Source organism: Spea bombifrons, chromosome 2 (genome assembly GCF_027358695.1).
Source record: "Spea bombifrons isolate aSpeBom1 chromosome 2, aSpeBom1.2.pri, whole genome shotgun sequence".
Taxonomy (NCBI): Eukaryota; Metazoa; Chordata; class Amphibia; order Anura; family Pelobatidae; genus Spea; species Spea bombifrons.
Window position 1 is genome coordinate 122,813,598 of NC_071088.1, and position 26,606 is coordinate 122,840,203.

Genomic DNA, 26,606 nt, shown 5'->3' on the forward strand with positions numbered 1-26,606 from the left:
CTAATGTATCAATATTATATTTAGTATTTTTTAACAGTTGTGGGATTAGTAGTTTTTGGTGCACAGATGTATTATTAGGAACATACAGTGTACAATACCTTCTTTCTTGCTTTGCTCTTATTTGATATATGAGTACATATAAAATATAAAAAAACACTTCTAATTTTACAAAAAGGTTGAAATATATTATAAAAAAATATTTAAAAACAGGTAGTCAACTTTATGTTCTACTAAACTGTGCCCATGCATTTTGTTGGGAAAATTCCAGTGTACAGTATGAATAATTTAGCAGATACAATCATATCTAAGCAACTTGCATTGCTTGGTCTTTGTAAAAAAACTAAATTAACTCAAGTACCTTTGCGAGGATGAATGCTTTAGTGAGTAAACCAAAATAAGGCCATGTGTGTATTAGTATTAGTTATATTTTCAATGGGCTATGTTTTGCTACATTAATTGTATAAAACATATTGGTCTATTTGCTAAGATGTTAAGAAAACCAGATCCAACTGAGGTTGCATGGCCTTCAATATTAACACTCACAAATCACTGACTTATTTGCATCTATAGAGAGTGTAGTTCATTATCTAACCACTTGGGGGCACTAGTGATATATATGCACTCTTATGCAACTATCGGCCATCTTATAATCAGCTGCCATTGTCCGCGGCATGGGTTATTTTTTTTCTGTGCTGTTATTTTAAAATGTCATTTGTTACATGGCCCCTCTCCCTGGGGTGAAACAGAAACCTTGAGAGCGTCATATTTTTTTTTTTTTACATGTATTTATAGTAAATAGCAATTAATAATGACATTAAACAATTTAATAAGAAGATTAACACACGTTAAGACACACTGGTGCTGAATGAGAAGAGGGCCCTGCTTTTGTGAGCTTACAATCTATTAGGCATGCTTATAGCTGATCATTGTTGAATGGCACCTAAAAGTTTAAAACACTTTCTCCTACAGAGTGTTCAGTTAGATATTTTTTTGTAAATAATATCCTATTTTACCTACAGGACAAGGATGGGTGGAGAAGGAAAAGGATGGGATGTTTTCTGTATCTCCCCAAAGGGTTAATGGGGCTTTAACCACTCCATTCCAGGATATTTGGGTGGAGTGGATTAGAGGACATCATTCTCCAAAAATATGTTTCTATACCCTTAAACCCTATCAGGATAGGAAGGAGCTGAGGGGAGGCATGCAATGAGTGTGTTGCCTTCCCTAGGTGTATAGAGTATTATATTGTCATTGAACCAGGTGTAAGGGGGGGGTACACCCCAACGTTGGTTAATTTACGCCCTAATCCCCAACACAAAGAGGGTGTACTATCTTTGCCGCATCCCCAGTTAGTAGAGGGGTTGTTTTTTTATTTATTCATATCTGCGAGGTGTTGCTGACTCACAAATCACATCACACACAATTTGTAAGTTAATGAATCAGTAAGTCGCTTGATCTGAACAACTGATCTGAGTGTTGATTTATGTGAATGCAGATGCAAGCTGGTATGCAAGCTGCTGCAAACTCGCATTTTCTGCATGCATGCTCCTGCTGGTTAGTGAATAGATTTGAAAGTCCCATGAGCATTCAAGGCCTATGAAAGACTGTTTGGAAATATTCACACCATTATTCATAACTGTACATATTTCCTAATATTTACATATATTTAGCATATATATATATATATATATATATATACACCGGTATATACTTTTTGCGGATTATATCTATGCTTTAACATTACATTTAATTATTATTATTTTTAAAAAAATGCAGTATCTCATAAATAATCATATCGGATGGGATATATTATTTTAAACATTAAACTCTCTTATTATTGTGTACGTGCAGATTTTAAGATGTGTCACAAAGCATTCTATAAAGAAAATGTATTTTAATTTCTGTTTTTGCCTTATGAAAAATACTCCAACGCTTCCTTTTTTTATCACGTTATCGTTAAATGACATGGTTCTAGGCTTCACACCTAAGCTGTGTTTCATTAATTGTACTCTAAATCACAGGATGTTTACCTCATTTCCAATGTCTCCGATTTTATAATGCAGTTTACTAAGAACGCTCATTGAGGACAAAAAAAAAATGTTATTATTTAGTCTGACACACTTTGAACACTTTCAGCATCATCGTGATGCAACTGTTACCATGGAGACATGGCTCTTACGGAAAGGAATGGATTCTGTAGATTTGTAAGCTTCTCTCTGATAGACTCTCCGGAAGATAGAAGGGGAGGAAGTACATATAAGGAACGCGTATGATTGTGATCGCTATAACAGTTACAAAAGAGATGGCAGATGTTGTTACGGTGGCTGGCGAGTTCCTCTGCCTTCAATGTGTTTCCCAGTGATGTTATGTGCTAATTAGCTAGTTTCCGATACGTCTTGGGGAGTTTAATTATTATTCGTAACGCTGGTTGTTTTTGGCAAGCCTACCTTGACTCGTCATTACTCTGTAATTCATTCTATAGCTGTTACCTGACCTATCTCAGATCGCCTTTACTATACTTATAATTTTCACCCCATAGATTTAAGCAATACCGACGTGACAGACATGTAAAAGTACTTATGGATTATACTGTATTACTTTTTTCGTTTTCCTTAACTTTTCGTCATTAAAAGTTAGTTTTACACGAGACGGGTGCTTAGGGGAAATCCTCTTTACAGGTCTCTGGAGTAGGACCCCTATTGATTTTATTAAGTGTGATGTTTCATTCAATCTGTGGTTTAGGAACTGGCCTTAAATCATTTTGTAAAGTATTCCATGGTAAAGTATAACCCTTTTTTTTTCCAGGTTATGTGCCTTCAGGATTTCTTTGGCGATGATGACATTTTTATTGCCTGCGGACCAGAAAAGTTCCGTTACCAAGATGATTTCTTGCTGGATGAGAGCGGTAAGAGAGAATTATAACAAGTTTCCAATCTCGAGTGAAAAATTGGATAAATGTTCCAACACTGTGCTATGTCTGTCCAAGTTTGTGTCAACTAAACCCTTACATGCTGGTATCAGATCCAAGGTCAACAAGTCCTTACTAAAACCAAGTATTTCCAATTCTTTATTAAAACCAGATGAAACCACATTGACAGTTAAACCCGAGATTTTCCTAACATATTTAATTATGATATTCTAATATTTTAACACAAGAGTTGCTCCAAACCAAATATCGCACAACAGAAATGTACAAATATCTTTTTGTTTCTCCCTTGAATTAAAAATAATAACCCTAGAGCATTTTATTTTCTATATTCAGAATCTCAATGGATAATTATAAATATTGTTATTTTAGGTCAAAAAATTGCCTTTAGTGACATGAAGGTGAAATTGTAAGCTTTTTGTATTGTACATGTTTTTTTAGACCCAAGGACTAATAGTGGCCAAGAGGGCCACAGACACCAGACATCTGATTTCCCAGACACTCCAGACCACACCTTGCGCTCTGCCAGTAAGTTTTATATCTATAGGAACCAATTGTGAGCACAAAAATACATTGCTTACTATAAACCCTCGTTCCAGATCCTACACATAATTAAAAAAACTCACAGGATTTATCCAGCCAATCTCATGAATGTAAACAGTATTTTCACTGTCCTGCATCATTACTATGAATATAATACTAGTGCTATTCCCTGACAAAGAGGAATGGGTTTGACCTGTGATCTTTACACAATTATATGTTAAGACAAATGTTTCATGACGGTGAACACCCGCTGCTAAGCATCACAAGTTATTAACACATTACCCACATCAACCCTTTTTGCAGATAAAAATATCCGGTAATGGATAAAATGCATAATTGGGTCTGTTCACTAAATTGCAACTTACCTGGTCATGAGTGTTTTTTCCCTCAAGCAATTTTACTCACCCCATTGGGAAGGGGGCAGGTAACAGATCAGCCTCGTTTGCCATAGGGGATAAGGGAAGAAGGGGAGATACACAATGGGGTCCATGCCTCCTAGAGGTTTTTCATTAATTAATTAACCTCCTCATCACCATGGCAGCAAGGAGGCTTATTTTATTGTACTTTAAGAGTACCAAGGATAGATCCTTATTATTATTTCTGATATAAAAAGTTGATGGCAGATATTGAAAAGTACCAGCTTTGGGAACAAAAATAGTAAGATTATCTGTCTGTGTATCTCTATATGCATCCATCTAAGATGTGTCAGTTTGGGGATAGTTGGTGACATTGGGCACAACTTAAAGCAAACTGTACTATGATTGGACCTTTGCAGTAAGTCCTGACCAGCATGACCAATAATATGCATGGGAGCCTGCAGATAGTGTTGTGTGGTTGATGGTGTTCTGCCAAATAGTGTTGTATGCAAGTGAGGGTGTATAGAGGGGTAGAGCAGAAAGATGAGGCAGAAGAGAAATGATATGAAGGAGAGAAAAGAGAAGGGAAACAACAAAGAGATAGAGAAGAATAGGAACGGGGGAGAGGCAGTCCTCGCTCTCTTTAGCAGAAGTACTTCAGGAGGCCAGAATAATGAAGACAGATTCACAGCGAAAGAATAGTGTTTCTACACCTCTCTTTTTCCGCAAATCTGTCTGATTATACTGGCCTATTGGAGTACTTCTGTAAAAAGGCAGAGCCACAGGACAGCCCCCATTCCTCCAAGACACAGGGAGAAAGAAGAAAGAAGGCAGAAGGCAAGGAAGAGACAAGAGAAAAGGCAGAGCTGCAGAAACGGAGATAGAGACACAGAAGTGGTCGGCGGAGAAGGTCACATTGAAAGAGAATGTGAGAGAGAGTTATTGAGAGTATCAGAATGAGAGTGTGGGAGAGTGCGAAAGAACGTGACTGAAAGCATGAGAGAGTGCAAGAGAGTGAATGAAGGGGAGTGCTAACAAATTTTGTTTTCGAATGGTAAAGTCCTCCAAATTTCATTGGAATCAAAAGGGCAGGTAATTAAATGTGTTGTCTGTAAACTAATGGACCAAAAACTAAGCAAAAAAATGTCTGAATCATTTTGTCTAGTAGACACCCTTAGTACAAAACCCATTACTTGGTTTGGAGACCCCTTTCAATCCTAGAAGAGTCTTAGGGTTCATCCAGGTTACCATATGTTTTACTTGCTCAAGAAATAAATGCTTCTTTTAAGTTTTTTTCTTCTTTTTAAGAAAAAAAAGAAAATAAAGCTCCATCTGCCTCTCTCAATTATCAGAGATCCACATTATTTCCAGGGAACCTCTATGGGCTCCTTCTGCTAAATCATCAAAGTGCAGTCAAACTGTGGACACATCGAGAAGATGTGGTAGAGTTTGATGCTCCTGGCAATAACCTCATGAAGCTTTGAATGTATTCTATAGGGAGCTATTGGCAATAAGGAATATAATGCATAAGCTGTGAGTGGGGGTGTAAAGGTTTAATTATTATCAGTTATTATGATTCATGCACTATATATATATTGCTGGATTTGTTTGGAGATATAAGAATTATTTTTTCAAGATTCAGTTCTAAAGAAATCCATAAAGCTTTAGAAACTAATTATCTCCATGTTATAATTGTATTTGTATTACTGGACATAGTGAAACCAGTAATCCATAGTAAAGTCAATGTTCCAGATAAATGTTAATGAGTAATATGACCATTTTTGGGGACATCCTCAGAATGTTTCCTGTTTGGGAGACAAGGTCACTAAATAAATATATATATTGGTAATGCTAGGAAATTGAGTTTAGGAAATCAATAGTGCTCGGTTTCCAACGTCTTCATTCCTATGGTGCTCATGTTTTCATGTGATAATAAGCTACCACTAATACATGTGGACAGACGCCATCGAGGGAGATGCACAATGATAAAAACTATGTCTAATACACATTTTCTTTCTCGACTGTGTTGCAAAGCAGAGAGCCAGATGCTCAGAGCATACAGTAGCCTCATTTAGTTGCTGGTTTCTGGCCGAGGCTCATGTAAACTCTTTGGCTGTGAAACTGTTTGCGTCTAGATTTCGCAGACATGACGTCGGTGCTCCCGGAGCCGTGTAAATCCGCCTCTAGCGTGGCTGGGACAAGTTTTGTCCCTGAGGAAGCCAGCTGCTACACAACACTTTCTGTTCCCAGGGGCTGTGCGTTTGAGAGCAGTGCGGAATAATAGACAGCACTCGGGTTAAGAGACCTTCAACCCCCTCAAAAAAATGTAGTTCTGCGTATATGTTAATCATCTGCTTCTGATTTTTAACCTGCTTGAGCATTTGAAATTGGTTTCTCTACGAGTGTCAGCGGCTGCTTAGCCTTTCCAGGGCAACTGCACTGTGTCTACCTTCCCAGGCACTGAGCAGGCTGAGCCACATGCCCAAAGCCAGGTTTTACATAACGGCATCTAGTACGTACGTATTAGCGTTTCTATAGGTGTATACCATATGATGCGCTTTCCTAGTCAGCATTCGGAGAACATACTTTGAGTGTACCAATGTATGTTCAGAAGATCCCTGGAGACCATAATGTATTCTAAGGATGTTTTACTTATTCTGGAAAGCTGCAGTTGCCATGGTAACACATGGGCTTTTGAGGTCGGCCGGAGCTGGCACAAGATCAGCAGATATGTAGTTTCCAGTTCTTAACAAGCTCTCCTGAACTTACAGCACAAGAAATCATACAACATTGGGGGGGGGGACTTTTCATCATTTACATCATTTTAAATCTCTTATTGGACTAGGGTACCGGATCTTTAACACATCACGCAAGTCAGCACTAATTATTATATAGTACGTTTTCTATTAGTGTCACCCATGAAACATATCTGTTTATACATTTACAGAGTTCCTCCCAAGTATCCTGCTTTCCACGGTGCCCCTCTTTTTAGGAGCTGAGAATCTTTGCTTGGCATGAATGTACCGCAATCATCTATAGCCCTAAAAGTCGCAATGCCTGCATAATATACAGAAATAAATTACTTAGCCCCTAAAGGACAGTCTTTCTCTTAAACGTGAAGGAAATAGCTTCTTCAGCGTTTTCACTTTTCTCTCATTTGGAAACTATATGTTGGCATTGTATGTGCACAGCCATGGAAACCCATCCCACGAAGCTCCCGCCGCACAGTTTTTGTGCTGATATTAATGCCAGTGGAAGTTTGGATCTCTTCAGCGTTGGCGACTTTTACGCACCATGTGCCTCAGCTCTCTGACTTTACGTGGTCTCCGCTTCGTGGCGGAGTTGCTACTTTTCCTAAACATTTCCACTTTCCATTAATACCGTGGTATATCTAGTAGGAAGAAATTTCACAAACTGACTTATTGCAAAGGTGGCATGGATCACAGCACAGCTCGTGAATTCACTGAGCATTTTTCACAAATGTTAGTAAATGCAGACTATGCGGCTAGGTGCTTGATTTTATACACCTGAATTCAATCATTAAGAGATGTGTCCCAATACTTTTGTCTATATATAAGCGTATGTGTAAATTGAGTGGTTGTGGTGCACACAACTCCACTCCAATTATTATTTGTTGTTATCTTTTAGATAATATAGTTTGTTTATTTCTGCAGCTCTCTCTATGGTGATTGATTTAAGTAAACATCTGTATTATGAACTCACCGAGAGTGAATTGGTATGAAATGAGGGCCTGCCCTGATACATTTCACTCCATGATGAAACTGCTCCTTATCAGCAGCCTGCAGGAAGCTTCCAGTGTTCGCTTGAAGCAATCAGAAATGCCAATTAACTGACCCCCCCACTCCAAAAAACTTAAATTCTTCCAAACGTTAAAATTTTGCTACTATTAACCATATGTAAAGATGCAATGAGGTTCGGAAATAGTCTTGACACCAGCAGTATAATCTGTATTGTTTTTCTAAGTGATAATCGAAAATGGATTGCTTGGATCACGTTCCTCACAAGACAAAAAACAAGTTTGCACATTAGCATTCTAATTCAATGCTCAGAATCAGTAGTATACTCATAGTTAATATTCAGTACACTCTGTATCTTGATTCAGAGCTAAAATTGTTTCAAAGAAAAGGAGTCCAGAGGCTTACTTACCTGATCGACACCTGTATAGTGAATAAACCTCAAAAGTCACTACTTCTATACTCCTATACTGTGATACAATTTTAGCTTTGAATCAAATCCTGCCTTGGCCCTACCAAGAAGTGTGACTTTATGGGTTCCCTCCGGTACATGGGGGGCCTGGAGCTAAGCTTGCTCTGAGAGGCTTTATACTCATCTGGATGGTCCCTCTCCCTCTTCCTCTCACACACATACACATTCATGCTAACACACATTTACCCATACACATCCAAACTCACACACGTACACATACACATCCATGCTCACACACTTCTAAACACTTACACATATCTGCTTACACACACATTCATGCTAAAACACACTTACACATACACATTCATGCTAACACACACTCACACATACACATCTATGCTGACATACACATTCATGCTCACACACATTCACTCTAACATACATACAGTCATACATTCATAAATACATACTAACTTACCCTCCCTTTCTCGCTCCCTCACTCCCTTACCTCACCTGCAGCATTCTTTCTGGTTGCATGCGCATGGTGTACCTTTGCTTAACCCGCTGTGTTTCTGCCTTCCCTGGGCCTTTGTGAACGATTTTGGACGGACCTACCGAGCCATCCCACCACTGCCAGTACCCTTTGATACTCCTTTTAGCGCATAGAACCAGAGGTGTTTTTTAGTCCTTCCCACACAATAACCCATTTCCACTGACAATAGTCCATTTATTGTAACATTTCTTTCAGTTGTGCAGTAGCCCTATACAATAGAATGACACACTAAGTGTTCTTCCACTTATAACATTTTCTGAATAGCTTTCCATGTTTACAGAACATTCATTATTCACTTAAGTTTTTATTTCTCCTTTTATGGTCGGATTATACTAATTACTGATTGTTATCTTATCTTGATTCCACAGCAAGAAGCTGGTTGAAATATTCATTTTGCATATTTCTGAGAGTTAGTAATACATTATAGATATGCAGATAGTCATATTCCACTTATTGTGGGGAATTAAAGACTTCACAATTGCAGATCTCATTAAATTGTTACATATGGCATTTCCTTCCTAGTGGTACAAGAATAAACATGGCATTTGATATTGATGATAGCACCCCTGAGAATGGAAATATTATTAACACACTAGAAATTATTAAATGAACTGTACATGAATTAACTTTACAGTTGGTGGATACTTTGGAGAGTGTAAGAATATATTAAATATTTTCTAGACCCTTTAAAAATGAATTTAACACTGACGAAAAGACATAAGTGATGAGTGTATGGTTTCAGTAGGTCTTTTGGTCAATAGTTTTATGACAGCCTTGGAAAGACATGGCATTGTTGGGTGGTATTAGAATGCAAAGGCATGTTCAAGGCGTGTTCATGTAGTGGAAAAATATTTACAGTGATTGGCAATATGTAATCCTTTCATTATCAGGGAGGCAAGAAAGACACTAGACAACTAGGACTACATTAATCTGGTGAAATCTATTTATTACAAAATGTTTACGATCTCCTTTACGTTTTTTTGGGGGGGAACAATACTTAGATTCTCATTCTAATCTCTAAAAAACATTGCATGGGTTTACTCATTGTAGAGAACTGTAAAATTTCACATTTGGGAAAAGTGACAGAACAACTTTAATCAGAACTAAACTGTGTATTTTGTTAAATACACTATCTAAAATAAAAAGCGGCCCTCCAGCTGCTGCAGGACTACATCTCCCATAATGCCCTTTCAGCTCAGGGGCTGGCTGAGGAGTATGGGAGATGTAGTCCTGCAGCAGCTGGAGGGCCGCAGGTTGGACACCCTGGACTAAGACAGTCCATGCTGAGAGGTGAACAAATGAAGCAGCTGGTACTGAAATGCAATAGCACCATAGCGGAGCTGTCCAAGTGCTGAAGTGATCTGCGTCTTTCTATGTTTCTGTTCCTTTTGTAAACTAGATCCAATCTTTTTCATTTTTTCGGTCTGCCGGATGGGTTTGTAATAACTTTTATAAAGTTTGGAAATTTGGACTTTATAAATAATGATAATTATAGCATCAGTAATAATCTTTTGATGCTTTATAGATTTTGCATATTTTTTGTTGCTAGGACACTAAATATATGCTTTATTGCAATGGGGCCACCAGTGGCCATTGTCTACTACACTCACATTCAGATGCTGGCTGGTGATGAATAAAAACTGTACACTGAATGGATTCACACAATACTAGCAATGGTGAGATGCACTTTTATGATGTATACCACTATTCTAGTCTGTTATAGAATAAAATGGATACTATTAGCCATTAGGTTTATATTAGGGTTATTTTGAATGGCGCCATTTTTTTCCTTGCTTGAGTACTTAGAATAGTCTGGTGTGTAATGAAAAGTTTGCTTTTTATGTATATTTTTTGCCAGTTTTATAGTACTATAAGTTTCTAAAGTTTTCACAGTGTTCATTAATATGGATATATCCATGTAGATGGGTTGTTTTCTGCTTAATGTTCCTTCAAACAAATGCATTATTATAGCAGAAAACACTTAAAAATGGATCAAAAGAATTGATTCATTAATTCAGTATGTTAATGATGGTCAAACGATGTGGATTTATATATATATATATTTTTATTTGTTGATTTTTTTGGCCAGTTGTGCTATTAGGTTTAATAGCCCCGATCAGCAGTTTTCTTGTATTGGATATAATTATACCAGTACATTTTTTTTATTGAGCTACATGCCCAGATGCGGACTGTTTGAGAGGGGAATATGGCTAAACAAATAAGCTGCCATTATTGCAATCCAGCTCTTGATTTTGCATTGCACTGCAGTCATGTTCTAGATCATTTTCCTCTGCATTAATTATTCAGATAGAGGGATCATATAGAAAAAGAAGAAAAAAAAGATGAACTATGTTAGGTTGTACAATTGAAGATCTATTGGCATCTTGAACAACATCTTACAAAACAATGCCAGCTTACACACTAAACAGGGATGGTTTGTAAGAAGGGCTGCGTAAATTGTTGATGCTATATAAATAATAATAATAATAATAATAATAGTACTACTACATTAGTCGTATGAACAGATTTTAGAAAGTAATTTTTTTATAAAAAGGAATTTAGGTGTAATATTTTCATGACAGTAGCGACTGATGGAAAGGTCCGATCACTGGATTGATGCTGCTGTGATAAGATCGCTTTTAAAATTTATACCAAATGTACTTTACAAAATGAAACAAAAAATTAGAAAAAACTCTTAAGGTTAAGGAGTAGAATGTATCCTTTTGTTTGTTTGTTCAGACAGTCGTATCTGAGACTTACGGAAACAACTCCCATAAATAGAAAACAAGCCCCCGTGAACATGTGGATAACTTGATTCCCATTCATACCGCTGGTCTGGAATTAGATAAGCATTAATGATGAGGCTGCGGGCTGTCCTTGAAAATGAATTATTGTACTGGAGTGAGAAAAGAAAGACCAATGATTCATGAAATCAGAGGCAGCAAGGTGATGCTTTTTTTGAATCATTGTGTCCCTGAAAATTCCTCTGATACAATCTGATCAAGTAATTTGATTAGGAATTCCTTTTAGAATGGATGATATACCAGGATCCCATCCGATCATCCATCAGAGACAGTTTCTTTTTTTAAAATATATATTTTGTAAAAAAATGTAAGGTTGTAAAAAAGCTGGGATCAATGCTATACTAACATAAAATAAATTCTCATTGTACCTATTTGAGATTTACTTCCTACCCTGAAATGTCCTTCCTTCTAATTACAAAAGTGGCAGGAGCAATCAGGTTCCAGAACAGGTAAACCTCCTAGGGAAGGTGAACAATCATGCAAATCCTGAGACTCGAAGTTATAACTGCTGCTTCTCATGGTGTGTGTGCGTATGTATATGTGTGTGTGCTTAACATATGTGTGTTGTTATATATATTATATATATAGTATGTATTATATTTATATAGTGTGTATTAATAAATAATACCATATATTAATGGCAAGGATAACGGAATATATTTGGTATATTATTGCGATCTATCATATGAGTTGCCATAATTAAACTGTAACCTGCATAGGGAGATGATTGTGTGCACAGGTGGTGTACAAATCATGTATATGGGTCTCCGGGGTGGAGCAATTGGAAGGCATAGTATTGTTAGATTTATTTAGCATAATATATAAAAATATATATTGCTATCCTGGGCAATAGAGTTGAAGACCCTTTATTGCAGGCTAAGATATTTAAATCCTGGCTTGCTATTGTACAAAAGAGAGCAGAGTTAATAGGTTTCGGTGCAGTGTGTAATATGCAGGGAAGTTTCAAATCTTAGCTCATCTGTGACAATTCAGAGGTCAGATCAGCATATGAGACCGATATCATCCACAAGGGCAGTCTAGAACCGCAATCCTAGGGAAACTTGCCACAGGGGAGGAAAAATTAGTCAGGAGATTACGCTTTCCTCATCCATAATCTTTAAACTCTTAATGAGGATATAATACTCTGTTTTGGAAACCAGTCTGCCAGAAAGTCTTTGATGTCTCAGGCTATTGTCTTCTCTCCACATATAATTTAAACCTATTAATAAACAGGTTACAGCTTTTACAATGCATTATAGTAATACATTTATGGTCTATTAGTCCTAATTCATTTTGTATCTCGCTGGAATGCCAGATGGGTGGTCAGTGTCATCGTAATTAGAGGGTTAGATGTCACTGTTTGTCTAATATCTGGGCTATTGTAAAAAGTCAGCCCCTTAATCTGAATGGAATCACCTCTGATGGATTTCCACATCCATTAACCTCACTTGACTACAGTGTTCATGATTATTATGATGAGCAAACTTAATGACACCAATAAAATGGGATGTATTTATATACTTTATATTTATATACTTTTCCTTCAGGATCTCTCCCTTCGTACTTTAACTCTGTAGTAATAGAATTTACAACAATGAAGAGAACATGGCAGCGCGGGACCCTTGGCATTTGTTTACTCGTAACTTGGGCACGTCATAGGTCTGGGAGATATACATGAAATATGATTAGTAACTTTGACGTGAACAAATAGTACATTTTGGATTGTTGGTTACAAATGGAACCATCAAGGATGATAAAGGACTTGGCATTTTTATCTAGACAGATGGTAAAAATGGAATAAAAAACTATATGATGTTATAGTTAATCTAAAAATAGTTATTTTAAATGATTTATATTAATAAAGGGGATACATTGGAAATCGGCAAACACTCTGGACTGTGATTCATTTGATGATAGTCATCAAGTAATTTATTTAAAAAAATCCAAAAAGGGCATTTAATTCAGAAATGTTACCATTAAACAATGGATTTTGAAGGAAGGTCTTCCCACGTATACGTCCTTCATTGGCAGGGACTTAGTTACTATACGGCACGGCAATACATCCCAGAGATAATTACTTCCATTTGCCAGAGTAAAGCAATGTCAAACCTGTTATTACTGTTCATATTAATCATTGGGGTGATGAATTATACTTATTTTTGCCAAAGTTCCAATTATATTTAATTTGTAATTTACATATTGGACAGACGTATGACTGCCCCTTTCTCTTTATCTTCTGGTAATCACTACCTCTCCTTACATTCTGTTTAAGCTATTTTCTCCCAACTTTCCTCCATCATGATTGTATAAATAACCTTTGTTACATTCCCAATTTTGCTAACCATGGCCAGGCATCCCACAACGCTCGCCTGGCACTTGCTTGGAGTTCTTTACTCCATGTTCTAGTGTGTGACAGTACAAGAACGTTCCATATGGTCCTTGTATTAGGTCTTTTTATCTAAACGACGTCCGCCCCAATTACAAATGTATCCTATATAATTAGCAAGGGCCCCAGATTTCGATGTTAACGGCAGTCCAGCAGTCCAAGTTGATATTCTTTCCTTATTGTCTCTGTTCTGTCCAATGTCTCCCGTAAAATACTTCCTCTCCTAAAGCTATTATTTCTCTAACATTTCAATCCTTCACCCAGGAAGATGTCAGTACCTTTCTTACATTCACAAGGTATTTTACATGAAGCTTGAGAAAAGACCCAGAAGGGGTTGAACCGTTGCCTACTGCTTGTGGTAGAATAAATGTCATTACTGTGCTTATTAGTGGTCCTATACCCTTTATACTTAACACGATACACCTATTCATTCTTTTCATTGCTTACTTTATGTGTTTAACTTGACCTTTAATATCTCATTGAAAGAGATTAATTAGCACATTAGCACAGTAGAAACATAATAGGTTCCAAGGTAAGTAGATAAGGGAGTCTCAGAGAGGCCAAAAACCCATGCAAAATTATGGAATAACCTGGAAATCAGTTCTACAAGAAAAAAAGAGTATCATAAGGGAGGGGATAACAAGGGTAAGGAGGACATACATAAGTGACACTGAAATGAATTGAGAGCATGTGAGGGCTGACAACAGTCAGTGACCCAAATGTTTCAAATCGAAGCAGCTCATGGATCAATCACACCCCATATTTTCAGCTCTCCCCTGTTTGAGAGACATGGAATGTGGGAGACATTATAAAGAAGCCTCAGAGTTTTCACCCATTGTGTTTATAGGTAATGCTATTTAAAGGCTAATGAAATATAGCATTGTGCGCTTCTACGGAGACCATGAACAAACCTAAAACAATGCAAAAACATGTTGGTGTAGAGTAAATTCAAGCTTAATCTTAATCTGATATTGGTAACCTTTTATAAAATGGCCTCTAACAAACTGCTCTTCCTTTCAGAGTGCCGCGTTGTGAAGTCCACTTCATACACCAAGCTTCCTGGCGTGCCACGCAGAAGTACCACCAAGAGTCCAGGCCCATCGCGGCGCAGCAAGTCACCTGCATCAACAAGCTCAGGTACACTTTCTGTGTTTTGCATGTGAAACAGCAATTATGGACATGTTTGGAGTAAGCGTGACATCTCTTTTTGTTTACATCAAGGGGCTTTTAGTGTAAGTGGGGTAGGCATAAAGCTAGCTAAAGATTCGGGGTTTAAAACTTGGTAGAAAAAAAAGCATTGATTTTCTTTTAGTTTGTGGTTATAGCTGAACAATAAACTATACTATTAGCATGGTAAGATGAAATACATACACAAAAAAGTAAAAAAAAGGAGTAGAAACATGCACAAGCACATGCTTACCTCTCGCAGGAGCCGATATCAGAGAGCACTGGCCTCCTGGCCCCTTGTTTTTAGCATAATGAAGGGTTTAGTACTTGGAATTTGCCTCTTTGTTCCAGGGCTGTCCATCATAACTCTGCGGGGGCCAGGTATGAGCAAAATTGGGACAGAACAGAAATGTTATGAAAATGTTCATTTCTTTAATATCCTTCTTGCAGAGCACATGTATACTACATACCCCATAGCAAAAGCAGATAGATAGATCTATTTAGAAAGTCTACTTAGCCTTGACCTGCATTTTAAATGAATGCAGAAGTGAATATTTTAAACTAGTCCATGAGTACACTCCAAAACTGTTACTTAATCCTTTGAAGAGCGAGGAGATGAGCAATGCATTTTAAGTAATAACGGTAATAATAATAACACAGCACCATGTAGAAGTGATATAAATGGGTGACAACAGTATCACTTGCACCTATTTCACACCAAAAAGTTCCGGAATAGAAGACTCATACCTCCTTGTGAGAACTTGTCAGAGGAGATTACCTCATTCCTTTCATCTTCCTAATTACGTTTAGGTGATATGGTAAAGATGTTAAATTATCACAATGTACGATATTTTTCAAACCAACATATTTCCCTAAATCAATGTAATCATATTTCTCAAGACAGAATTCAGTCAGTTTGGCAGGAGTACTTTCGCAAATAGGTATATATGTAAACCTAATTGTTAGGGTTTTTTCACTTTTTATTTTGTTTCCTAGTCACAACTTTAACATTATTGTGTTACTCATATAGTTCCACATAGAGCGTGTCAATAAAAAGGTTGAGTGGAGCAATCATTGTGCTTCCATGATAATAAATACGTTTTGGGTTAAAAGGTTTGGCTTATAGGTTTTTATATTTCCCCTGTACGTGAATCAGGTATTTTCTACAGCAAAAAAAAAAAAACAGATGTTTTTAACTGCCTTACAGTTCTACATCTATATGTATAAATATGTCTGAATGAACACTGTATGGTGCTCAGATCGATACGGCATTATCCATGTCTGTGTGTAGTTCTCACATAGTGATTGCGTGGGCTCCCTGAGCAGAATCTCCATGAATAGGTGTTGGACTGCAATACAGTAAACAGATACAACAGTTCCATCATTCTTCCTCTGCAAAAAAAGAAGAACAGTAACTAGAAGTAAATAGATGATATTTCTGTTGAGGAGCAGCAGCTGAACTGGTGGGGTAATTTTATAAGAATTACCAGGGCCAAACTAAGTGGGCAGCCACCAAATAATATAGTTCCTGACTGTATATGAGCAGCCATATGTTTCATTTTTATACTGCTGCTGTACACACTCTGCAGCACCCAAGAGACGTATTAACCTTTATATGTCAGCTCCTCCTTGGTGGGCATCTGCACCACGTTAAAAGATGCGCTGTACCTTTAAGACACTGAGCACTAAAATATGAAGTCATATCCCAGGCTCCATGCCTTAAAGGTCCACAGCTCCTTCTAATGCTGTTTGTGGGGGTTGTGCTCAGCCGGCCAAGGCCAGGAGATATCATTGCAGCACTCGATCTGCCGTTGGAGTATGTATGGACTCTTCAAGTTACATATATACAGCCTATACAGCAAAGTTTGGAGAAAAGAGCCTAACAATTTTATTACGCAAGAACTCTCCGCCCATTTCCCTCTTAAATGGAGGTGTGCCCCCCCAAAATTAATTAATGGCTTTATACTTCTATAGTTCTATAATAAACTCTGATGACAATATATAACTTTTAACAACCATAAGAGAAATATGTAATGTTTACAAAGTGTATTTAAATTATTATAAAAATATCCTGGGCCACAAATGGTTCGAAAGGCTGTCCACAAGATTTTGGAGTGTTTCTGTGGGGTTTTTTGCTCATTCATCTAGTAGAGCATCTCTGAGGTCAGACACTGATGTTGAATGAGAAGGCCTGGCTCTGAAACACCTGAATTCAATAATTAAGAGGTTTGTCCCGATAAAATGTATGCCCCCATAGTCACCCCTACACTATGCAAGGTGTTCTCTGAGCAAAAAAAAACCCTGAAAACCGAGGGGACGTTTGGTTCCACCTCCTAAGGAATGGTGTGCCATTGGCATAGACAGCAGCTAGTAGAGTTCTGAATCCAGACACTTGGGGAGAATGTATTAGAAGCACACAGACATGTACACTTATGCCTGTTCCTACATGTCTGCAAGATACAGCTGCCATTAAACAGCCAGGTGCTGCTGGTAGTGAAAATGATCCAATGCTCATTTCAGGGAGTAAAACCCATCAGTGGAGAATCAATGCTTTACTGATGCCTAAGATTAATTGGGATTTATGAAGATAATTAGATGTCCAATCAGATATTCCATCAGGATGGTGATCATGTTCAATCCAAATCATAACTTAGTTGATAACATAGGAAGTGCAAGACCCCACCATATTTAAAATATATATTATTATTATTATAAATCATTATCATTAGCAGCAGATGCCATTAGTGCCAGCTTCACAGCTTTTACTATTTATGATTCTGTTGCTCATCGCCTTTATGTAATCATTTCCAGAAAGCCCACATGGACACACGCAGATTTGAAAAGCAATGTGATACAGAATCTTACATGATTTACAGTATGACTAAAGAACGATGGTGCATAGGAGTGTGTGTAATTGATTAGGTCACAATCAAAGACAGATAGTAGGACAAAGAAACAGACTGACGCTCCCCCATCACATAGTGTTCTTGCTTTGGTGGAGAGTTGACATTTCATGTGTCCAAATCAGGACACAATTTGTGTTGCTACAAAACCATAGCTTGATCTTACGACTCCCTGGGCTGGACCTCCTGGTCCGATTCCACACCCAAGATGGCACTAATTCTAATATCATTATGGCACTAATTCGAAGGGCCTGGGCTTAGGGCTTAACTCCTTACAGCTTGTGGTCTCTGTAGGTTTCAGAAAAGTGTCATATCTTAGTGGTCTTCATGCAAACCAAGATAGAGAGTGGTAAGCAGAGGCACTACAAGGCCCTCTTGAGTGTGAGGCCTGGGGCAGGAGGCCCACTGCCCAAAGATGGCGCTGCCTGGGTTGGGCATATTCACATAAAACTTAGAAGCCATGAATAAACTTTAAGGAGCCAATAAAGCAATGTGCCCATAGAGAGCAATATTACATAGCATTATGTAAAGAGCTTGAAGCCATGGTTTTTCTATCTGTGAAAGATGACTCATTTTAATTGTAATTCCTCTTTAAAGATCACACATTTATCTTTCCTATCATTATATGGTTGCTATAACAAATGTCATCATACGTCCTGATCCTTATCTACTTAACGTCACCAATAACCTTGAGGTAAATGACGGTTCATTAATACATGCAGAGTACAGGCTGCACCAGCATGTACCCTGTAGTGCTTTAAGTTCAGATTGTCTATGGAGATGTGGATCACAGAGAGGAAGATATTTAATATTTTAATACAGAAAACTGAAAATATTAAATAATGACTGTGCTTTCTTGCTGCTATACACTACTGCCAAGTAGCATGACGCATGTCATCTATTGTCACTCCTTCAGTGCAAGTGACCTCTGAACAATGATTTGTAAATATTAAAACTGTTAATTTCTAATAAATCAAATTATATATGTGTATACACACTATTGTTAGGGCCACTTAGAAATGTCCTTGTTTTTTACAGTGCGAACGTAAATGATTGTTGTAAATGACTATTGTAGCTGGAAACGGCTGATTTTTACTGGAATATCTTCACAGGCGTACAGAAGTGCTTTATCACTCCCATCACTTTTGTGTTTCAATGGCACGTTGTGTTTGCTGATCCAAGTTTAAGTTTAAAATGCTAATTGATCATTAGAAAAGCCTTTTGTAATTATGTTAGCACAATATACACACATGCACATATTTCTTACAATTTCAGCTGAGCTGAGGGTACTGGGAATCGTAGCCATGACAAAGCTGATGAGTTGCTGTGCTATTCCTTGCAAAGTTCTTGAGTTGTGACAGATGGATAATGGTCAGTGGCGTCGCTACAGGGGGGCAAGGGGGGGCAATTGCCCCCCCTAGGTTAATCCTTGCCCCCCCTGTTGCCCCCCTGCCGAAATTGGAATAAAGTCGCAATGCGACTTTAAATCCCGTCTTTTTTTTATTATTATTTATTTTTTTAATGTGGAGGAGAGAGAGGGTGCGGCCCGCGTAAGATTGGCAGCCAGGGCAACCGATCTTACTTGGGCCGCACCTCGAGCCCTGCTACTTACCTGTGGGAGGGTCTTCTGTACTGCATAGAGGAAGCGGAAGCTAGCAGAGAACGCAGAGGGAGGCCGCGCCCCCTGCTGAATTCTGTGAGCGGCATCGAGGAGCTGCAGTGCAGGTAAGGGGGTGGGGAGGGTGTTTGAATGAGTATGGGTGATTGAGGGAATGAATCTGTGAATGAATGAGTATATGAATGAATGAGTGTGTGTGTGATAGCATGGATGTGTAAGTGCTGGAACCTTGGCATGATGGAACTGTGATTGCTGTTAGCAATCACACTCCTATCATGCCAAGTCAGCCAGTACATGCTGGAACCTAGCTAGCTGCCCCCCTTGTGTATTGATGCTGCCAGCAGTATGGGGTCTGCACATCACTTACAGCCACCCTGTACCAGCATGTAGTGGCTGACTTGGCATGATAGGAGTGTGATTGCTAACAGCAATCACAGTCCCATCATGCCTAGGTTCCAGCATTTACTGGTTGGATGTGTAAGTGCTGGAACCTAGGCATGATGGGACTTTGATTGCTGTTAGCAATCACACTCCTATCATGCCAAGTCAGCCAGTACATGCTGAAACCTAGCTAGCTGCCCCCTTGTGTATTGATGCTGCCAGCAGTATGGGGTCTATGGGGTCTACACATCACTTACAGCCACCCTGTACCATCATGTACTGGCTGACCTGGCATGATAGGAGTGTGATTGCTAACAGCAATCACAGCAAGCACAGTCCCATCTTGCCTAGGTACCAGCATTTACTGGTTGCCTTGGTATGATAGGAGTGTGATTGCTGTGTGGGCAGTGTGGACGCAGTGTGGACGCAACCTGTGATCTATGCCTGTAATTTAGGGGGTTTTAAATATACCTTTTAATGACGTGTTTTTATGTGAATTCCAGTTGATCTATACCTGCAAAGCTGGGTTTTTGCGTTATTTTGTAGAGCCATATCTATATATTTCCATACATTATTTATGTATACCTGCAAATACAGTGTTTTAATTAATTAATACCTGCAATGCTGTTTCCATGTATTTATTTGATCTATACCTGCAATGCTACGTTTCAAATACTATTGTATAACTGCAAATACAGGATTTGTATGTCTGATTCTGTTTATTTGATATATACCTTCAGTGCTGAGATCACAAGTGAATATCAGTTGATCTATACATGTAAAGCTTGGTTTGTGTGTTAATGTGTTGATCTATACCTGCTATCGGCAACTGGGGCTAATATTAATATATATATGGGCAGCAGGGGCATCAATACACAAGGGGCAAAAACACTAAGGGGGGTATAAACGACAATGCAGTGTGAAAAATCCATCCTGATGTAGACGTCTGTGACGTAGATTGTGTCATGCTGTTTGTGTGTTTTTGGTTATCAGTGTAGCAGAGCCTGTCCTCGGGTGTGTGTGTATAGGTGTTGGTGTGGCAGAGCCTGTCCTGGTGTGTGTTTGGGTGTTGGTGTGGCAGAGCCTGTCCTGGTGTGTGTGTTCAGTTGTCAGTGTGGCAGAGCCTGTCCTAGGGTGTGTGTTTGGGTGTCAGTGTTTCAGAGCCTGTCCTGGTGTGTGTGTGTTTGGATGTGGGTGTGGCAGAGCCTGTCCTGATGTGTGTGGGTGTCTGTGTGGCAGAGCCTGTCCTGGTGTGTGTGTGTGTGTTTGGTTGTCGGTGTGGCAGAGCCTGTCCTGATGTGTGTGTCTGGGTGTTGGTGTGACAGAGCCTGTGTTGGTGTGTGTGTTTGGTCATCTGTTTCCTGGCACCTGACTTACAGTAGGAATTATTTAATTTATATTTATCAAGAGATAAAATGCCCTCCTGAAGTTGTAGTGACTTCAGGGGACAAAACATTCAAGGCCCTGAAATCATTTAGTGGAAAAGTTATTTATTGTGTTATAATATTTATTTCAAGGATTAGTCGCACTCAATTGTGGCTTCAGGCTTCCCATGTTGAATGATCAAGTATTATTTTAGCCCAATAACAAAAGTATAATTCCATAGCACATTACTTTTGGAAATTATGAATGCCCCCCCAGTTTGACTGTGGTATCTTGTGTGCCCCCCCATATATTGTTTCTAGAGTCGCCACTGATAATGGTCTATGGTGACAGCCGCCCAGTTTGAGGGGTATGGCGCTAGGTACGCAGGTGAGCTGATTATGATGGGATGTGCGCTGCATCTGCACTTATAGCATAGGTCTGAAGCGGTAGGCTGAGCCACCACTGTCTTTAACCTAAACCGGCTTTACTTCTTGCATTCAACAAAGAGAAAAGACCTCTGTTGTAGTAGCTACAATAGAGGTCTCATACATACACTAGCTGTCACTGAATGTTGCTGAAGCTCGTTTTTGCTGCCTAGTGGGGACACAAATTGTATAAGACTGCATTTAGTTGGCTGCAGTGGTGAGCTAGAGACTTCCCCTTACCTATGAATATTAAAGAGACCAACCATGGATGTCATAAACCAGAAGCAGGGTTTATACCTCAAATGTTTCATTCATTCTGCCCTTTTCTATGATTCAGACTACATTTCCATTTTTTAAGAAGCGGTGGCTTCCTACAAAATTGTCTCTTGGCTTTCTGCTATGCTGCTGAAATAGGTGCAATGATATATAACAGCTACTGTATTCATACATACCATCTTCTGGTGGATCTGTATATTGAGATGTCGGTTAAAAGTGCCACTGGGATAAATACTCGTTGCTATGTTAAACCATGCATTTACATGGGCAATTTTACATTCATCTTAAACAAATATGGGTCAGGTAAATGATATCCGGAGAGCAGATAAATACATTTAAAAACATCAGTTTGGTTCTGCTTCTTTAACAAATGCATCAAAAGCTAAAACTCACTCACATTTACTGCTGACTGATGATTTTCTGAAATTCAAGTGAAAAAACTCACAATACTCTCATTATCTGTAAGTGTGTTCTGATGATTTCTGAAGTGAAGCCACGGGCGGAATATGTCAGTCAGAGTCCATTAGCTAGTGCTCTAGCCGGGTAATTGCCAGGCCTCTATCTACCCAGCCTTTTCCGCTTCTAGTACATGGGTTTGGTACACTTGGTTTGAGGACAGAGGTACAAATTGATGTATTTAACTTGGAGATAAAGTCTGATAAATGGTGCATTTCAACAGCAGATGAAGACAGTGTGGACTCTTTATAGAGTTGTCCACCCCTTTCCACTTCTGGAAGATTAGAATGAATGCATCCTCCACCTAAAACACTCACATTTGCATACAATTTTTAATACAGCCAATTGTCCTAAGATCTGGGGTGGAATTTTCATAAAACAAACTAGGCCTGTACTGACAGTGTTATTTTTAGGGGAGCTGTAGAGAGCAAAGGGGAGCCCACTTCCTAAACGTGCAACCCCTTTTAATCTTCACCCTAGTATTTCTAGCAAGATGGGTTTCTATGGCAAAAGCCGGTCATAACCTGCTTTTGTGTTACATGGCAATTAAATGTCCCTCAGCAAATTCTATGAATGAGGTAAAATTCTATAGATGAAAGCATTATTACTGTGGACATTGAACACTACTAGCAATTATATTTTTAAAACTGTTTAAAGAGTTTGAGCAGACCAACTTTTGTTGGTTTTGCTATGATGTCATAATCAGAAACAAGACATTGGCTATATCCATTGATCATCATACCTGCCAACCCAAGGTAGGCAACCCGGAGCTCTTTCTAGGGGTAGGGCTAGCTGCTTGTAGAGTGGAGCTAGTCATGTGTAAGAGTGGTGCAGAGGAGAGCGGGGTTGGGCATGGTCACATTCCGCTCTCCTGACAAGAGAAAGAATAAACTTACCTGGAGACTCCACTCAGAGAGTCCCCGTGTACATATATCATTTTTATGTTTATAATTGACTGAAAAGTTACAAACAGGGAGAAGACAGGGGTCAAAGAGAGACAGGGGAAACAGAGGAGTAGGTACTCACTGGATACAAATGTATCACCCTCAATCATGATATGAAGAAAAGCAGAGCACTCAGCCAGGATAATAGTCAAAAACAGTTCTCCTCTTTGTTTCTGGAAACACCGACCGGTTTCGGCTTGAACAAACGCCCTTATCGAAAGCCAGTTTGTTGGTTGAGTGTTTTAAAATGTGTGTTCGAATACTGAAAGGGGCCTTGAAACTGGAGTTTACTCGGAATTTACCGTGGCAGCGTCATAGTAATGTTGGAATCAACTGAAAGATACAATAATGTCGTTTGTTGAAATCAAAACTGGTTGTGATGAAAATTCTGTGGGCAAGGAGTGTACCCTTTTTTATTCTAAAGACCTCGGCCCTGTTGAGCCATGACTATAAAGTCCCAAGGCAAACAGCCTACCCATTTTCCTTTTCATATGACGCATCTTTCCTGACCTTTGGTGTTTTTGTCAGAATACGAATCTGGGCTGTGAGCAAAACACACTGACCATTGGGTTTATCTGATAGATAAACAATCGACTTCCACCGGTTATTCATTTTTAGATCTTTCTACTAACTTTATCGTGCACGCTTGAGGGATTTTGATTGATTCTTCCTTTGGTCATATTAATAAATATAAGTAGAAAATCAATTGGCTGGGGCTGAATGTAACCTTTTGGAAACTTTGCTTGTTTACTTATTATCAGATGAGCTGTGAATCACTGTTGTCTGTTTACTCTGCAGTCTTTCCAAAGGTACAAACAAAATGTCCTCATAACATGTGCGTGAACAGAAGGGGTTGCTTGAGAATATCTTTACATATGCTGATTCTGCCGTGACAGGAATCATTCTATAGGGCATACATTGGTGTTTCCATATATTTATTTGTTGTTACTAAATTAACTTTTTAATGCTGTGTTTTAACAAAGACTAGCCACTAAAAACATACAATATTTTACCCTTATTCCGATCTTTGGGTGATTAATGATTCAGCAGACTTCAATAGTGTTTGTCATTGATCTGAAAAAAAAAACATTTAATGTCATTTTTCCCCAAATCCTACAATTTACTGTTTTATGTAAACCCATGTGATGGTTTCGCTAATAAACCTCCTGGTGTGAAGTATCTTGGTGATTATGTGATGTTTGTGTGGATATATATATAGGTGAAGTTATCTGAGAACCAGAAGCCCAGATGTTGTAGAAGGCTAGGAATGTCCCTGCTTGGGGAGGAATAACTCATTTATCAACACTGTCAAGTAGAAAAATTTCTGGGGGAAAAAACTCTCGTGAGAAAGATATAGTCTTCCTAATTAAGATGCTAGGCGTTATCTTCTCCGCAAGGATGCAGACAAGTCAAGTTCAACACTGCTTAATTTCCTATTGGCTCGAGCAATTGCTTAGTGACACATTTAAGCCAATAGTTTCTTTCTGCAAAAAGCTTTTAGAAAGGACCTGTAAAACCGTATGTGTCGTCCTAATGCTTATGAAAAGAAACATTGTAAAGCACGACAATAAGTAACAATTACTTTAATAAAACCACAAATTCAGGTGATCTCTTAATTGTTACCTAGTGATTCATATAAGTGTCATCATCATTAATGGGAGTTATCTGATCCATCAAAGCAGACATATTCAAATAGTGTGACAGCTAAAATATTGCTTTTCTGTAAAACTGCCAACAATCTGATCTTTGGCACATTATCCAAGCTTTGAAAACCCAAAGATTCTTTCTAAAAGCAACAAAAAAAAAAAGGATGTGTTGTATGCTGCGTTGTATTTTAATGTTCAAATTCTCATCTAAACAAAATGTTAATTTAGCAGACAAGTGTTTGTGTTTAGATTTTGGTAAACTGGGAAACATCTCTGCAGGATTTTGCTTCTGATGTCCTAGCCATCGACAATGGTTCAGACGTGTCATCGTCTCTTCACTTTTAAGATGAGTCATTGAGATTGCGCCCTCACTAAAGAGTCCCTTAATGAGTCACAACAAAGCATATTAAATTACTAAGATTTAGGGGGGTTTATGGGAGTGTGTGTGTGGGGGTGTTATTCCTTTTTTTCCATAGCAGCAGCATTTTGCTTCACTGACACCTTTTGATGTAGACCTAAGACACCACCTATACCTCCCACTGCTGGTCAGAAGACGTCAAGATTACGCATAAAAAGCAGTCTGCCTCCGAGAGCTGTATCTCACTCAGCTCGCAGTGTGAGCAGCCCGCCGTCACATATCTAATCCCACAGCTCTTTATTATTTCATTTCTTTCCTCCTTTGTGCTAAGCCTTGGCTAAATTCTGTACAAAGCATTTGTTTAATCAGAAGCCTGATCAATGCTAGAGTTTATAGAAGGTAAGAGTAAAATGCTTTCATTTTTTTTAAATTATTTTTATTAATCTGCTATGGATAGATAGATAGCCTGGCATAGTAATTTGTCACTAGGATTATATCTATAGGATTGTGGCGTAATGATGAAATATGTTTCTTTGTAAATAGAAAATACAGGTTGACAAGTTCAAAGATGTGTCTGTAATTTAACATTTACTATTGACTTTGACATTTCAGCACGTGGCTCATAGGAAATTGTTATTTATAGTCAACTGGCGTCATAGGATAATAACAGTACCATTATTGAATATATATTTTATAACAGTCCAATTGAGAATAATGTCGATCTATATATAGTACAACGAAAGTCATGTTAATATCCAGGTTTTATATATATATATATATATATATATATATATATATATATATATATATTTATATATATATATATATATATATATATATGTATTATAATATTATATATTATTATATATATTTTTATTCTTCTTATTCTTATTATTATATATTATTATATATATTCTTATGTTCTATGCTTAAATACAATGTTTAATAACAGGTATATGTACAAATGGCATAACAGTGTCCCTGGCAATATACAGAAATTAATAATTGCATGGTTTGCAGATATGGCTTCTACGTATTAATGCAAAATTCTTCCTTCTGACGTTGAAGGTGCTCAGATGAGATAAAAGCTTATTTTTTTATTGCTGTGACTAAAAACCTATAAATTATGTTACAGGACGAGCATTACAGTTTTATTTTGGATATTTACGAATCCTGTTTAGAAATGAGGACATTAAAAAAATGTCCCCGGTCTGAAATGAATTCAAATAATTCACATTCATTTACTGCTGAGTTGCCACTCTGACAATGAAGGAGTTAAATGCATATAGAATATCTTTGCCATTTCATTCATATTTTGCATCCATTGTGTTC

General features: G+C 38.1%; 1 protein-coding gene and 1 long non-coding RNA gene across 7 annotated transcripts in view; one reads left to right on the forward strand and one right to left on the reverse strand.

Moving 5' to 3' along the window:
• Positions 1-26,606, reverse strand: part of LOC128474093 (uncharacterized) — a 165,327-nt gene that overhangs the window by 79,189 nt on the left and 59,532 nt on the right. The window lies entirely within an intron of this gene.
• DCLK1 (doublecortin like kinase 1) overlaps positions 1-26,606 on the forward strand; it is a 133,841-nt gene that overhangs the window by 45,333 nt on the left and 61,902 nt on the right. For 4 of the 6 annotated variants that reach the window (XM_053456349.1, XM_053456347.1, XM_053456348.1 and 1 more), the window contains exons 4-5: positions 2,806-2,905; positions 14,756-14,872. In XM_053456349.1, coding sequence (XP_053312324.1) covers positions 2,806-2,905; positions 14,756-14,872 — 217 coding nt within the window. Of the gene's footprint in view, positions 1-2,805; positions 2,906-14,755; positions 14,873-25,555; positions 25,674-26,606 lie in introns of those variants that run through there. The other 2 variants (XM_053456352.1, XM_053456350.1) reach the window with 2 other exon arrangements.